This window comes from Sinocyclocheilus grahami, unplaced genomic scaffold, assembly GCF_001515645.1.
Source record: "Sinocyclocheilus grahami isolate Dianchi unplaced genomic scaffold, SAMN03320097.WGS_v1.1 scaffold47.1, whole genome shotgun sequence".
NCBI classification, from domain to species: Eukaryota; Metazoa; Chordata; class Actinopteri; order Cypriniformes; family Cyprinidae; genus Sinocyclocheilus; species Sinocyclocheilus grahami.
The window spans coordinates 2,321,134-2,338,368 of record NW_015505226.1 but is presented as its reverse complement, the minus strand read 5'-3'; the positions used below and the strand labels follow the sequence as shown (position 1 = coordinate 2,338,368).

Below are 17,235 nucleotides of genomic sequence, written 5' to 3'. Positions count from 1 at the left end.
GGAAATCGTCCTCTTTTGGAAGGCCAAACAAAGTAGTTTCGCTTTCACAACGAAACACACAGCACCTTCACGACATGGCGGCAACAACAATACTACAGCGAGAATAAAAGTTACGCCGCCTTTCTTGCGTGAACATTTGGGCGGTGTTATGCAAATCTTCCCACATCGTGATGTAGACATGTGGGGGTGTGTTAGAACGAGCCGTTTTAGGTAGGTGTGGTTGACTCTTAACTTTTATAAAGAATGTCTTTGGATTTGAGACTTCAGTCTTTGCAACTTTACAGATCTTCTGTATGCAGCAAGAGCTTGTAACACTTCAAAGAGAAAGGAAAAATTTAAATCGCATCATATGACCCCTTTAACGCCTCTTTATTAAATACAAAAATCTTGTCATAGATGACCTCTCTCAAGACCTAGACTTATGCACAGTTTTCAGACAGGACATGTTTGAGGGGTCAAAGTTTGTCTGGTTAGCATGGCCCATTTAGAAGAAGAAATTATTTTATTTTCAAGGAGCATACGTTACAAGGACTTGGAACTGCGTGTTCTTGTGTAATTAGTCAAATTTAGTGCCCAGAGCTGCCTGTGAGCAAAGATAGCACATTTCAAATAATACTTTCAGGTGTCAACTGTTTTAAATCTGCAATATTAATCATTTTCTTACTATCTACAAAAATAATCCTAACAGGGTCCGTGTTAGAGCATGTTTATGGTTGTACTGTCATCAGCCCGTCATAATGTATGTCGTCCTTGTATCTTGATATCCACCATTGTGTAACGCTTGCTTGAAATGGGTGATGTGTCAGAGAATTGCATATTTATGACATTTTGAAGGAACAGGGCACATTTAGCCCAAGTGTGAAGGTGCTAACACGGGTAGAAAGGCCGTTGAAGCCATCATAGACTCTGACAGGTCATTACCACTCTCACCTAGGGAGTCATCGCTTCATCACCGCCTCCACTGAAAGCCAGTCTGGCCAGAACAGAATTTTGGGTTAATTTCCAATGTTTAGATTGTGTCAGTGCAGTGTGAAATTTGTGAATATGAAAAAATAAATAGGTGTTTATTTATTTATTTAATCATTAATTTAGTTATTGTTCATTTTTTGTACACTTACCTTTCAAGCTTTAAAATAGGATGCGTAAGTAAATAAATACATAAAAAGTAGTTAAATGTAGCAAAAGCTATTTTGATAGCCTTTTTTTCTGAATTACACTCACTTTTTGGGTGAACTATTCCTTAATTACAGTCACAATTTCATATGTACAGTGGGTATAGAAAAGAATCACCCCCCTTTAAAATAATCATAATTTGTTGCTTTGCAGCCTGAAATGAAGATGGACACAGTTTTTGTTTCATCCAACTGTATTTACTCAGTGCAACTTATAACATTCAAGTGAAAGATATAACACCAACATGTCAGGAAAACAAACAAACAGAATCACTGAGTTAGAAAAAGGATCATCCCCTCCTAAAAATGCCTTGTAAACTCAATCAGTTGCAGCTAATCACCTTCTCAATGGCACACAAAGCCAATTGACTTTCAACTGTGATTAGCTGTGATCATTTTGATTAGCTCAGCATGAAAGAGCTTTCCTGGAGCATTTCAGTCCTTGGTAGTGCAACTGAAGCAAACAGTCAACTATGGGTGGCAAGGCACTGTCAAAAGATCTCTGGGATAAAGTTGTGGACAGGCACAAGTCAGGATAGGAGATGCCTAAAACAAAATTCTAAGGATTTATCAATGCTTGGAAGCACAGTGAAGTCTATTAATTAAGTGAAAGGTATTGCAACACAGACCCTCCCTGGATCAGGACGTCACTCCAAACTGGTTGAAAGAGCTAGGGAGGAAACTGCTCAGAGAGGCGACCAAGAGGCCTACAGCAACTCTGAAGCAGTTGCAGGAATTTATGACAAAGAGTGGTCATTGTGTGCATGTGACAACAATATCACAAATTCTCCACAAATTTGGGTTTGTGTGGGAGGGTTGCAAGAAAAAAGCCACTTCTCAATTTAATTATTTGGCCTCAACACCAAACGATATGTCTGTCGGAAATCCACTATAGCTCACCATCCAAATAACAGCATTCCTACAGTAAAGCATGGAGGTGGTAATATCCTGTTATGAGGGTGTTTCTCTGCAGCAGGGACTGGAGCACTTTTCAGGATAGAAGGAAAAATGGATGAGGAAAAATACCATCAAATTCTTGAGGACAATCTGCTGCTCCTGCCAGAAAGTTGTCAGTGGGAAGAAGATTTACCTTCCAACATGACAATGACCCAAAGCACACAGCAAAACTGACCACACAGTGGTTGAAGGAGAAAAAGGTGAATGTCCCTGCATGGCCTAGTCAGAGCCCAGACTTAAACCCCATTGAAAATCCGTGGAATGACTTGAAGACTGCAGTCCACAAACGCTCACCATCAAATTGAACTGAACCTGAGCAGTTCTGCAAAGAGTGGGCAAATATTGCAAAGTCTAGATGTGCAAAGTTAGTAGAGACAAATCCCAACAGACTAAAGGCTGTAATTAAAGCAAAAGGAGGTTCAACAAAATACTGACTCAAGGGGGTGATTCTTTTCCCAACTCTGCTTTTTATTTTTTATTTTTTTTCTGACATGTTGGGTGTTATATCTTTCACTTGGATGTTATAAGTTGCACTGAGTAAACACAGCTGGATAAAACAAAAAACTGTGTCCGTCTTCATTTCAGGCTGCAAAGCAACCAAATGTGACTATTTTAAAAGGAGGCGATTCTTTTCTATACCCACTGTTAATTTCATTTACTGATTTGATAGTTTTTAACCTCAGTCAAATGGTTTTTATTCTTTTTATTTTATTATTTGTTGTGTAAATAAATAGACAAAATAATCAGATGAGTCTTCTTCCTCCAGTTGTCAACTTCTCTCCACAGATGGCCATTAGCCTCTTGAGCAGCTGCTCCCTCTGCTCTACAGAGACCAACTCCCCACATCTCCCTTACACCTCCAAACCTGAGCTCTCCCTCACACACCTGACAGTATGACAATAGCTCCTTTATAATAAACCACTCATTTGAGGCATTCACAGGCTGAAATCAGGCTCTGGGGTTCCCAGAGAGGCTTTCGCCATACCCATAAGCAGTGGCAACTCATGGGTTTTAAAATAGAGGAGGCACACTAATTGTATTGGTCTGGGATCCCTGCCGATTATTATTATTATTATTTGCTTAACCACTTTAAAATGGCTTTTTGGTTGCTTTTAGTCAGAAAACGTAAAGAAAATGACATACATACAGCAAGATAATATAATTTCACTTACCTGGCCTATCACTTGAAGCAAACATCCATCCCTTCTTAAAAGTCTGTGTTAAGAGAGATGCCTGTTGCGCCAAGGCTAGCCTCCCTTACAAGGTTTCTTTTCTCAACACTCCTCAGCACTGAAAGTGAACACTCGATGCACGGCGCTTTCACGTTGTGGTATTACAACTGTGAAATTACAAACAAAAAATACACCTTCTGAGAAATTAACTGAAATTAATTGTGAATTGTATTAACATTAAATCGTCGTCCTCCCATTTTCACCTCAAAATTATGGGGAAGCTGTGCCTCCCCCAACGAGCCGCCACTGCCCATAAGTCAGAATGAGAAGAAAACACAAAGCCTTTTCTAACACGTTGTTTTCTTTCTGAAAGTTCTAAGAGTGGTTGATCATCCAATTTAAACTTGGTCTTTTGAGTCATATTTTGATTCTATAAAACAGCATGACAGTGTACGAGAACTGTGTGTTGATCAGCCCAGTGTCACAGCAGTTTTATGACCTCGGCTAGAAAGTAGTAGGTATAAAAGTCTTCAATTCAATTCAGTTCAATTCACATTTATTTGTATAGCGCTTTTCACGAAGCACATCGTTGCAAAGCAGCTTCACAGAAAATGAAAGTTTCTACATTACAATTAAGAGTAGTTTATCAGTGGTGACTATGTCAAGGTGATATTTATATGGCAGAAATGTCTAACTTTCTTTCACCATGTAACATTGCTTGAATGGACCTTTATATCATAAGGTTGTGTGGAAAATAGTGGAAGTTTTGAGAACTTCAGATTACACAGACAACCACCAGTTGACCTCGTTGATATGTATAATAAATAAGAGCAACTTTTATTTTTTCATTCTTGTTTTTGATGCACTGTAAAATTATTTTTCATAGCTGTAAATAAAACAAAGATCACTGGAGTACGTTTTGCAAAAAAGTTTCAGTCTAATTACTTTAATTCAGTGTGTTACTTGCAGTTTCTTTGTAATTATTTGTGAAATTTGCTAGCAGTTTCTGAGTGAAAATTTTTTCGAAGTATTTTTTTTTTCTTTTGACAAAGTACTGTTTTAGATTGTAATGGCTTCAAATTTAATGTCTCTAATTTAGAATAGTGATTTTTAAGTGTGTTGACATGTTAATTTCCAGCATTTTTCTATTTAGGGCTTGTCAGCCACCCAGGCTTATAAAATTGTTATATTCCTTGTACTTTTTTCTATGAAAAATTCATTACAGCATTATCAGTATTTGAAAATTTTAATTTAAACAGTCAATTTTAGTTGTTTATGCTTACAGAACATCTACACAAGAACTGTGTTGTTTTGAAAACAGCCTGCTCTAGGATGCACACATGGATGCTTCAGAGCCTTAATTACATGTATGCATGTTTTGTGCCTGTCATTTTAGAGATAAAGCAAGATGAGAAACAAGCAACTTAAAAAAAATAATAAGTAATTTCTTTCTCAGAAGGCAGGAGTGCACACTTTATATGTTCTCCCACACCATTGGCTTTTGCACACTGTGAGGGTTGTCTTTGAGACATCATCAGCATGGGACTAGCACCATCCAGAATGCCAATCTTCCCCTCCGCTCGGTGATCATTGGGTTTTCGGGTGGCTAACACAATGAGAGAGTGCTGGTCAGTGTGGAGCTGATGCAAAGTCTTAGAACTCTGCTCTATAAGGAACAGGAACTTAAATGATCGGTTTGCCGGTTCCCAAGGAACATGCTGTGTCTGAACGAAAGACCTCCACTAGGCCTGATGGTGACCACTTAATGCCAGTCCAATTTCTAATTCTGTAAAGCCTTAAGTCCCCACAGAGCCTCACTTTCAAAAAAATCAAACCTGCTGTGTGGCTGATACAGATTTCCAGGCCCTCGGCATGATACATCACTGTGTCTATTGTGATCAGCATGTTTTTCCCGTGTCAATTAGCTTCTGGGAAGCTTTCCTAGCAGACTCCCCATGAGGAGGCATGCCGAAGGACTAGTGCAAAACCTTGCCTCTCCTATTTCTTTCTTTTTTCCTTCTTCCTTATCTTCTCCTTCCATACTTTCTCCATTCTTTCTGTACAGTAACTGCCTAGCTTGTGCTTCATCCTTTCTATCTATCTATCGATCTATCCATCTACCCATCTATTCATCTACACTCTAAAAAATGCTGGGTTAACTATAACCCAGTGCTGGGTTAAAAAGGGACAAACCCAGCTATTGGGTTGTTTTGAACCCAACCGCTAGGTCAAAACAACATACACGGATAATATTCTGAATGAATGAGCGAACAAAAATTTTACAATTATCCCTTCCTTATTCTTTTTTCTGGATTGGCTCTGTTTGACCATACATCCCTATTTTTAATAGGTCTTATTATCTGTTTCTTCCTAGTTTTTTTAATAGATTTGAAATTCTTATCTTAATTCATTTTTGTCTGTTCTACAGCTGAACCCTTTATCTTGTCACGATTTGTGTCGCCCTGCAGAACTGAAGCATGAGATTCTGGTGTGGAGGCAGACAGCCCATCGCATTAACCCTGCCAGCCGAGAGGAGACTGCCGTCAAGTGTCTTCTCATGCAGAAGGTGCTCAATCTGGAAAGCCTCCTGTGCAAGAAGCTCAAGACCTTCCAGAGGTGCCACACTCATGCTCAAGCCATTCTTTTCTTTGTCTGTCTGGGTAAAATACAAGCAGAAATCAGCAGTGTTTGAAATCATGGATGTATGTTGAATATTGAAAAGTGTATTTTTGTGCTTTGTTCTTGTTTTATCTGTCTACACCGTGCATGGTGTTTGAAATCATGGATGTATGTTGAATATTGAAAAGTGTATTTTTGTGCTTTGTTCTTGTTTTATTTTACTATTTTGATATTGCATGTAATATGAGTGTCTTTCTTGGTATGAGGTCACTTGAAAACACCCTATTAGGGCCAAAATATATCCATTCCCACTGCATGACACCTGTTGTGTCTGACGGTAGCACATACCCAGAAGCCCAGGATGATAAATGAGCAATAATTAACCTGTAGAAAAGTAGGTAATTGTTCTCAATTGTGTCGGCTCTCTAAAGCTCTTGTAGAGAGCTGACATTTTAATCATGCAGAATAATTTTGTTCTCAACAGTAGCCTGCTTTTTTTTGGTATTATTATAAATGCTTCTTTTAACTAAAGAAATTCGATTAGTTATGCTTGTGGTTTTGTGGATCTTGTGGTTTGCTTTGATGACAGATAGAATAATCACAGAAGCCATTTACAGCCTCACATGCTGAGTAGAAAAGGTTTGGGGTGACCACATGAAATCACCACTCCTACTCATTTGCAGGTGTCCATGCTGGCTGAAAGGATGTATTAACACACTTCATTCGGTTTTATTCCTTTATTTTCACAGGCAGATATCTCAGGAAGACAAAAACTGGGAACACAATATTCAAGAGCTGCAGAAAAAGGTAAAACAAAGCTGCATAAGGATGACTCTGGTTGGTTGATTATATTTTGGCTTCAGGTCCCTGATAGTATTATTATAATTATTATTATTATTATTTAATAATAAACAATTTAATTATTAATTTTTTTAAATAATGAATGAATGAATGAATTGATATGGTCAATTTAATAAATTTATTTATTTGCCTTTTTTTCCTCCGTTGTACAAAAATAAACTAAATTGTTAAATATCACATAATGTTACGATGAGCTGACACTAAATAGAAAAGGTGACAATTTTGTAATTGTATAAACAGCAAAAGTATTTACGTTTACATTTATTTATTTACCAGATGGTTTTATCCAAAGTGACTTACAAATGAGGCAGTGTTTATAGTTTGGTTTCTAAAAATAAATTGAAATTTCATGGTTTTATTCACTTGGCAGACAATAATTCACTACAAAATTCACATTGTGGTTGGCACACACCATATTTAGCCTTGTTGCAGTTGAATCTGCATGTAATATACTCTGGCTTGTGTTTTTGATAAAATATAATTTATTGGAGATTAATTGGACGCATGACCTTTGACATCAACAAACAAAAGATATGTTTCTCCTACCTTGTAAATGTTAACCTGTAAAGTTAACTATACTGTGTGTACTGTTATACGATTAACATTGTAATATTTGCAATTTTGCATAATTGTTTTCACTGCTATAAGTGTTCCTATAAGAATAGACCTGCGGATTGCAACTCATTATTATTTGTTAATAATAATAATTATAAATAATGATTTAATTATAAATAAATAATATATTAATATAATAATTAATTAATTGATATGGTCACAAAAATACAACAAAATTGTTATCACATAATATTACTATGAGCTGATGCTAAATAGAAAAATTGACAATTTTGTAATTGTATAAACAGCAGAAGTGTTAAGGTTTACGTTTATTCATTTAGCAGATCATTTTTTTATCCAAAATGACATATAGTGATAATAGTTTGGAATTTAAAAAAAAAAATTTAAATATAGTGATTATAGTTTGGTTTCTAAATATCAATTGAACAGTAACACTGTTTAGAGGGCATAATATGCATTTGCCATGTTTCTTTCTGTCCTGCATCTGAACATGTCTTTCATGGACTTTTACAGCACAGAATAACTGATAAAATCCTCCTGGTCAAGTGTCTGACTGTCCTTGGGGTGGTCATCTTTATGTTCTTCCTGAACTCCTTTGTTCCTGCCATACATCTGGATCTGGGTAAGCAAGAGACAAACATTTGTGTTAAACACAAATAATCAGGATTCATCTGTTTCTATTGCTGAACTGGCCCTGCTGTTTACATGCCTCACTGTATAATTATGAGGGCTTGTTTCCTCTCTGTTTGAGCAGAGGAAATGGAATCACGAGTATATCTCGCTATTTTTGAAATGATCAAAAATGTGCCAATTCCTCGACCACGGAGCAAACATTTCATTTTATATGCATTCTATTAGGGTTCGTAGAATAAAATTAGAGAAACAAATGCTATTCTAGTAAAGCTGGCCAATTTCTCCCTTGATCTAATTGGTGTGTGTATGAACCTGTCAATGTATTGATGTCGTAATTGTTTGCAGCTGGGCTTTAAATGCAGAAAAAGACACAAATGCAAAACCACAACAATGGAGTAGCGTGAGATTAAATAACACTGCTAGTATTACTCACCCCAAAATTAGTCTTTTGTTTCTGTTTAGGCTTCCTTTTTGTTCTAGCTTTGTCGAACTGGTTTATGGACGTCTTTATTATACGGCGAATGAGAAGTCAATTACAGATGGAAATGAGATCGAGAACTTCACCAAACACATTAGTGAGAACGAGTTGGTCAATCAGAGAAGGCCAGCCACACAGCTCACTTACTGTAGGTTGTTGTGTTGTTTGGGTCTGATTGTGTATTGATAATCAGTTCTCATTTGTGGACAGGTTTATCTTGTGGAAAGATGACACATGAATATTAGTTTCTCTTCATTCATACAAAATCATGTATTTTTTCCTTTCCACAGCTGTGTACATAATTAATCGGCAATGATCGACAAAATAATCACTGTACATTACCATTTTGAAAAAACAGTGTGGTTCTGCTTTCAAATTTCTTTTCAGTGCATCGTTCTGATCAAAGCCAGGGTCGGACAGCATGGGCTGCAAATGACTGTCATTAGACTTTCATTAGGTTGACACCATCATCACCACTCCATTTGACCTTTGATATTGATTATTTAATCATGGCCGAGGATACAGTGCGCCTGCTGGAGGGCAATGAAGCACACAGGAACTGACTTACTGGTGAACAATTTAGCACATTTATGTGAACAATGCTAGCAGTAACAGTGCATCTGGGAGTTTTCTTGATTTTTAGGTCACTGAAAAGCTGTTAGAAGAAAAAAAATAGGCTCTGAAAGGTCATTTCTATAGGTCCATCAAAACATTTCACATATAGGTCATAATGGAATTTCAAGGAAATATCAATAATTTTCTCAGTGTGAGACTTGACTCTAAAAGTAAAGATATTTTCATGCTTAAAAAATCCAAAGAGCTCATGGAAAACAACAACCAACATTTGATTTTAGAAACTTGTGGAATTAATTTTTTTATGTAGTTAAAATTCAACAGTTTTTCTTGAAGTTGCTGATTGATTTGGTAGTTTTCCCGAAATATATTGACACCTAGTGGCATAGATACAGATTTAGAATAAAGCAAAAATGTTCATTAAGCATTATAAAAATACCCTATTCGAATAGAAAGCCACGATTAATTTATTCCACAAGTGAAAGTGTTTGGTAAAAGGAATTTTTGAGTGAAAACGATTAGTATCTGGCTGGTCATGTGATCTCAACATTTCAACCCACATGATGCAATGCTCCATGTACTGTAAATTAAGCAGCCTTATTATCTTTATTATTATGGTTATGTCTTTGAGTCATGAGTCTTTATCTCATGTGAATGTATGTTTTAAACCATTATCTTTTAAAGTCCCCCTGTAGTCAAATATTTTATCCCTTAAAACGTATCTTTGATCATCAAAATTACATATTTAAATGTTTTTTCTTGTGAAAATAATTTTCTCATGCCTTAAAATAGCTTGAATGTAACTCAACACCCTTGCCTCATTTACTATACGCTGCTCTATGAACAGTGTTGGGGGTAACTCATTACAAGTAACGCGAGTTACGTAATCAGATTACTTTTTTCAAGTAACTAGTCAAGTAACACATTACTTTTTAATTTACAAGAGAATATCTGAGTTAATTTTCAAATAAGTAACGCAAGTTACTTTTTTTTTCAAATTTATTGACTGACAGCTCTCCTGTCCCCATGTTGAGAGAAATCAGAAGATGTTACTGTAGTTCTAAAATAAATATGAATATGCATTCATATGCATCTCACTCATGCATTCTAATGCAACTCAGAATATGCAATAATTAAATGTTAAACAACACAAATATCCTTTATGTATTTAATCCCATTCTATTAACCAATGTCTTTGCTTCTGACCTTCGATGATCCAGTTCAACCATAATAATAAGCACAAATTACTCTAGACAAACATTCGTGTCTTTTTTTATAACAAGTGTGTTGAAATTTCTTCTTCTGCATTCTACTGTACGGACTTAAATTTACTTTCCCTTCAGCCTGAGGCTTATTCATTTCACTTTTGGTGTGAAAAGGCTTTTATATTTGCCAAAAATATAACTTTTTTATTTTAAAAACAAACAAGCAAGCCTGGTCCAGATTTAAAAAGTAACGCAAAAGTAACGTAATGCATTACTTTCCATAAAAAGTATCTAAGTAACGTAATTAGTTACTTTTTTATGGAGTAACGCAATATTGTAATGCATTACTTTTAAAAGTAACTTTACCCAACTGTCTATGAATATGCAAATTAGTCCCACCTCCACTCACTCACACCAGCCAGCCCCTCCTGATCCACTGAACTGTAGTAAACGCAAAACAATGGCATACACGGATAATGACTGATAAAACTATGTTTTTACTAGCGGACAACTACAGTGAATACTGTAACATTAATTAAAGTTACTTACTTGACGATGTTGTGTCCTAAAATGCCTTGAAGGCTCGAATGCAGCCGTTTGTGATTCTTAATTCGCGACCGCGAGCATACGCGTGTGAAGTGCAGGCGCCGATGCGGGAGAGGTGGGTCTGACTCCGGGCTACTTTTACACTGGTGCCACGGGTTATAATGCAAGTTAGCGGTTCTAAATTCACATTAAACCACAGCTTCATGGGTTTTTTGCTCTAATTTATTTTTGGTTTTGTGCTGCTATTGGTATATTTTGCATGCTAGTGATAGGAATCGATCCCTTGACGTGATTGGATTGGATTGACGTAGCAAACCGAGGGCTGTTTCAAACCGCATTTCTGGGACTGCCTTTGGGAAACTACAGTTTTAAAGGGGTCATAGGATGCTACATGCACTTTTACAAGTTGTTTGAACTGAAATGTGTGTTGGCTGTGTGTGTACACAACCACCCTAAAATGAAAAAAATCCACACAGTGTTTTTTGTTAATCTACTAAAATCTTTACCCCTTTCTCAAATCAAGCCGATCTCAGATGCTGTGTGATGTCACAAAAACAGGCCCCTCCCACAATAGTTTGATTGACCGTAGCGTTTTAGCACAGACTGGACTGGCGTCTTACCTTAGACCCGCCCTGAGTGAGCTGTCATCAGTCTGCCATTGTTTCACCGCCGGAGCAGATGTAGACAAGAAGGTCTCCTAAGCGATTGAGGTGTTCTGTTGTTGGATGTAATAATGAACATAGCAGTCGTCATTTACTCCCGACATCTGAGCCGCTGAACTCGCAGTGGAATGCGTCTATGTTCACGCGAATTATTCGTGATCCAGCTTCACCTACAGAAGAAGTGAGTATAAGGTTTTTTTAAAGAATCTTTGCAAATTGCCTTTCCTTATAATGTGCTAATTAGCAAGTTTCACGATGAATGCGACTAAAGTAAACAGCCTCTCTGAGAGCAGCTCGGAAGAGAGGGGCGGGGTCAGCAGAGCTCATTAACATTTAAAGGAAAACGCTACAAAACTGCGTGCTCTGAAAAGAGCTGTTTTTGACAGGGTAAAAAAGGTGTTTTTTACACTACCATTGAGAAATTTTAACCAAACTATGTTACAGACTTTTCATTAAGACCCTAAAGAATCATATCAACTTGTGGAAAATGGGCATCCGATGACCCTTTTAAGGAGAAAATACTCAGCAATGGTGTTGATTAATAGATTGGCACATGTTTTGTCTAAAAGCATATTACAAACACCACATAGACAAATAAACAACATAAAAAAAATGCTGCTGCAGAATGATAAGGTGCTTGTGGAAACACATTTGCTTTAAAATTAAGAACATGATGAGGTGGTGTTTGTGTCTCACTCAATGGGCCAGAATGCCTGTGTTGTTTTGGGTATGATGAATGAACCTCCCAGGCTGAAGGCCCCCAGTTCCTCCTCCATCTTCCGTTGGATGCCGTGGGGAAACACTGAAGCGAAAAGCAAATGAAAAGTTACTTTTTTGGACTTGTGTTGTGACAAAACTGTCCCAGTGCCAGTGTGGAAGATGTCTGGGATTCTTTTCACACCATGCATGGACTACAGTGCTAGAGTTTGTGTATTTGTGTTATCCAAATCAGTGAATATGCTTCACTTCTAAAGAAAAGATGCACAGTATATATAATATACAGTATATATTATATGTAATACTAGTTTACTTATTGAGGTGGCTGACTGTGAGGAATATTTAAGGTATCCAAGTGACGTGAAAGTTGTTAACCCCCATGTTTTGTTGGACCCAGAAGCCCTTTTATTATCTCAAAAAACATGCTTATAATTTAAGTATCAAACTGATACTTCTTGACTTTTTCTAATCTTATGAGAACCAAAACAAACTTTTTAACCACAGTTTTAAAGAGATTAAAGCTTCATTATTTTCCTTCTCCTGGGTTTTCATTAGATCAGAGCATATTCAAAGACTCTGAAGGGAAAACAGGAGCTTAATTTTGGAAATAAATTATAATTTTTGTAATTATGTTTGCATATACATCTTTGGGGTATCAACCAAAAAAAGAGGGGTATAACAGATATTTGAATTACGCTTGTCACTTACATTTTTACAATTCGATTTCAACTTTGTTTGTTGCAGTTTCGTCTATAAATTTCCACCAACTCCATTCTGATTTATTATTAGTAATTATTATTACTGGTATATTCTTTTTTTTAATTAATAGACTTCCTGTTACATAACTTTGTCTTCTATCATCTGGCTATTCTGAACACCATTGCCTTTTACCTCATTTACCTTGTTCTTTACCTTGTTTAAACCAGTTTTGTTTAAACTTTGTTAATGAATTCTCCTCCACAATTACAGTACATCTGTGTCCTCTGTGCAGCTGGTCTCTTATCTGCCTTCTTCTGTTCTTTCTCTTCCTGTCTTTGGCTCTTCCTCTGTTCGTCCTTCTCATCCCTTATTAAATGATTTCCCACGGGCAGTCTTCAGCACTCACCTGTTTAATCAAATTTTGCTAGAATTGGAAGCATACTGTCGCCCTCTCTGCTATGATTTATAGCGTATCGGTTTGTTGCAGCATTTACTGACCAGTGTTGGTCATAATCCCAAAAGTATGTGTGCATACATGTGTAGTGTTTTGTGCTAAATTTGAGAAGCTTGAATAGTAACTGTTTGACCATTGTCCAGCTTGTTTTAATAGAGGCACTTCACACACTGGCGTTGCTGGCTAAAGTCCAAAGCCTCTGGCTGGCTAACAGGAAATAGCCTGCTGAAAGTGGGGTCTTTAGATAATTGCTCAGTAATTTGTTATCCTTCTTTGAGTGGGATAGATTTTTGACATTTATGACTATTTCTGTTGTCAAAATGGTGGATTTTTCATGAATTTGAAGTGTATGCGGGCTAATATGAAACTGAAAAACAAGTCTTTTCCCAACTATTCCTTCATTTTTGAAGAAAAGTTCTCGCTAACAATCAATCTTTCTGGGCAACGTTTTATGGATGACCCTACTTTTCTGGGGACCCAAGCACTGGTTATGGCAAATGATTTTGTTTGAGGACCCAGATTTGACTAATTTCATTTGCAAGAATGTGGCCGTTTTTAAGTTGGAACATTCTTTTGCTAGCTTTTACCATGTGACTGATGAAATTGTGCCAACAAATCAACAAAGGAGAATTTTTTTACTCTATAAAATTAGTAAGTTTATTGTTTGTATTTAGCATTTATTCCCCAGATCTGCGACCCATTTTCCTTTTAGGATTGTGACACACCATTTCCACTGAACACCATGACAGGATCTGGTTCCTGATTGTCCAGAGGAAGGCCCTGTCTTATTATATGAAAAATAAATTTAATTTCGGCCCCAAAGCTTTTATAGTGTGTGGTGTACATGACCGTCTGCTCAACACATGCTGCTTCAAAGACTGAACTCACTACTTGTTCCTGCTTTTAACTCAAGGCCAACACACACTCATTTACGCTATACCAAACGAACATCATCCACTCTTCCTTTCCCTCTCATATTTGTTTTCTGAGTACACAGAGGATTAATTAATATTCAATAGAAAGATTAATAATGCACAACAAATAAATGCAAAATAACAAGAAATTAAATTTTGGGAAATGTTTTGGGAAATTATGACACAAACAGTATTATTTTCAGGAAACATTTTATCTGATAGCTACGACGAATGTCCCCTTAATGGTGCGCCAGTAAAACACAACCTAGAGAAGATAATCCCCTACCTGCACTTATGTTCGTTTCAAGCTCTAATTTTACTGCTTGTAAATGTTTCTCCCAGTGTGTAAGCATACATTAACTGGGCTAATGGCTCCTGTTCGTTTGTAGACATTTGCAGTCTCTTTTTTTTTTTTTTTTTTTTTTTTTAAACTTTCAAAATCTTACCCCAAACGTTCTAAATTTCAGTTGCATGTAATACACAGGTCCAGAATAAAGCTTGTTTTTCTGTGGCTATTATAGTAAAGGTCAAAGGCTGAGATGTGACGCATTAGTTGTGCACGGTCCTGATGTCTAAATGGCACACTCATTATGATGGACTTCTACCACCGCATGTGATGGTGTGCTATACCACTGGTCCGCATCCTGCTGTATTATCCATCTCACTTTAGTGACTCGTACATTTTGTCCCTGACATGCTGCGTATGTTTTTAATCCCAGAGGCTTCTGGGAAACAGTACGTCATCACTTAATCAGTGGTAAAATTTCTGGCAGTATTTCATGACAGCATGCACAATGTTCAGACCAGCTAATGTCCTTTTATATTTCACCTCCATTCTTGATAGATATTTTGGACTGAGTGGATTAAAATAAACTGTGGCACAGGTTGACTTTTATTTTGCTTATATTGTACAGTGACAGGGAATGTTCACATAAAAATGAAGATTCAGCCACCATTTACTTACCCTCATGTTGTTTCAAACTTGTAAGTTTTTCTTTATTCTGTGGAACACAAAAATATATTTCTAAAATGTCTATCTCATATAAATGCTGTTCTTTTGAATTTTCTGTTTATCAAATAATCCAGAAAAAAAAGTATCACCCTTTTCCCACAAAACTATTAAGCAGCACTATTGTTTTCAACATTGATAATAATTAGAAATGTTTCCTGAGCAGCAAATTGGTATATTAGAATGATTTCTGAAGGACCATGAGACACTGAAGACTAAGTAATGGTGGCTGAAAATTAATCTTTTCCATGACAGGAATAAATAACATTTAAAAATATGTTTGAAAACAGTTATTTAAAATCATAATAATATTTCATAATATTACTGTTTTTATTGTGGTTCTGATCAAATAAATGCACCCTTGGTGAGCATAAGAGACTTCTCAAACATATAAAAAAAAGCATATAGAATTAATTAATATGATATCCTCTCTCAGGGAAACCAGCACTTTTATGTTCTGGTTATGTTGTATTTGTGATTCCCATCATTTATTTAGGCTGAGATACTTAGATCAGTGTCGGACACATCACAGAAGCCTTTAATGAAGGCTTTATTTGAAAACAGTTATTTAAAATCATAATAATATTTCATAATATTACTTTTTATTGTGGTTCTGATCAAATAAATGCACCCTTGGTGAGCATAAGAGACTTCTCAAACATATAAAAAAAAGCATATAGAATTAATTAATATGATATCCTCTCTCAGGGAAACCAGCACTTTTATGTTCTGGTTATGTTGTATTTGCGATTCCCATCATTTATTTAGGCTGAGATACTTAGATCAGTGTCGGACACATCACAGAAGCCTTTAATGAAGGCTTTCCAGTAACTGGCTTATTATTCTTATGCCCTGACAGCCTGTAGTCCATTGTGGGGTTGCAAACTACCTGTGGTGTATGTATATTGATGTGCAGAGCGATTATTAGTCCGTTTGAGCAGTGGCTGGACTGTGTTTCTAATTGAATGCCGCTGTTTGGTCTCTCTCCCGCTGAATGTTTTTTGTGTGTGAGTGGAATACCAGATTTAGGAACACTGTGGTCGGCTGATGAGAAAGTGTTTGTGGTCATGGGAAGGCAAGATAGATAGAGACATAACATATGATTGATGCACTGCATTAACACCAGTCTGCTGTTTTCCAGGATTCCATTATCTTAAAACCTTTACGTGCAACAACAGGAAATAAAATGTTTGTGTGAACAGTGTTCTTGGTTCTTTTCCAGTGATCTCGGCTTGATGTACTGTTTTGTCCCTCAGGTTGGATCGCTATCTTGGGGGCTCTGTGGTTACTGGTGCTGGCCGACATTCAGGACTTCGAGATCATACTTCACAGAGTGGAATGGGCCACCCTGTTGTTCTTTGCTGCTCTGTTTGTGCTTATGGAGGTATGGTAATGCTCAAAAAATGCCCACATATCCCAATGTTCTGTCATCTATTACATCGTAGTAATGGCTAGTCATTGTTTACCAAGATCAGTTTAGCTGGTCACCGGCCCATGTTGTTTTGGATGTTAGTTCGGAGCCTGTCATGCCTCTAAAGTGCCCCCTAAAATTTATTTTTTTAAATGCAACCAAAAAATGCAATAATAAAATAAACATTAAAGGGGTCATATGATGCTATTTAAATTTTTCCTTTCTTTTTGGAATGTTACAAGCTCTTGGTGCATAAAGAAGATCTGTAAAGTTGCAAAGACTAAAGTCTCAAATCCAAAGACATATTCTTTATAAAAGTTAAGAGTCTACCACGCTTACCTAAAACGGCTCATTCTAACACGCCCCCACATGTCTACGTCACGATGTGGGAAGATTTGCATAACGCCGCCCAAATGTTCACGCAAAGAAAAAATGCGTAACTTTTATTCTCGCTGTAGTATTGTTGTTGCCGCCATGTCGTGAAGGTGTTGTGTGTGTTTCGTTGTGAAAGTGAAACTACTTTGTTGGGCCTTCCAAAAGAGGATCCGTGCTGGTCGCTGAGGAAATACATCAACTT

The 17,235-nt window shown here is 36.8% G+C and overlaps 1 protein-coding gene across 1 annotated transcript in view; it reads left to right on the top strand.

Annotated features, from left to right (window-relative positions):
- Positions 1-16,640, top strand: part of LOC107582803 (P protein-like) — a 51,302-nt gene extending 34,662 nt beyond the window's left edge. Inside the window, exons 15-18 of the mRNA XM_016268825.1 lie at positions 5,770-5,917; positions 6,670-6,727; positions 7,871-7,979; positions 16,504-16,640. Coding sequence (XP_016124311.1) covers positions 5,770-5,917; positions 6,670-6,727; positions 7,871-7,979; positions 16,504-16,640 — 452 coding nt within the window. The remainder of the gene's footprint in view (positions 1-5,769; positions 5,918-6,669; positions 6,728-7,870; positions 7,980-16,503) is intronic.
- Positions 16,641-17,235: the final 595 nt, after the last annotated feature.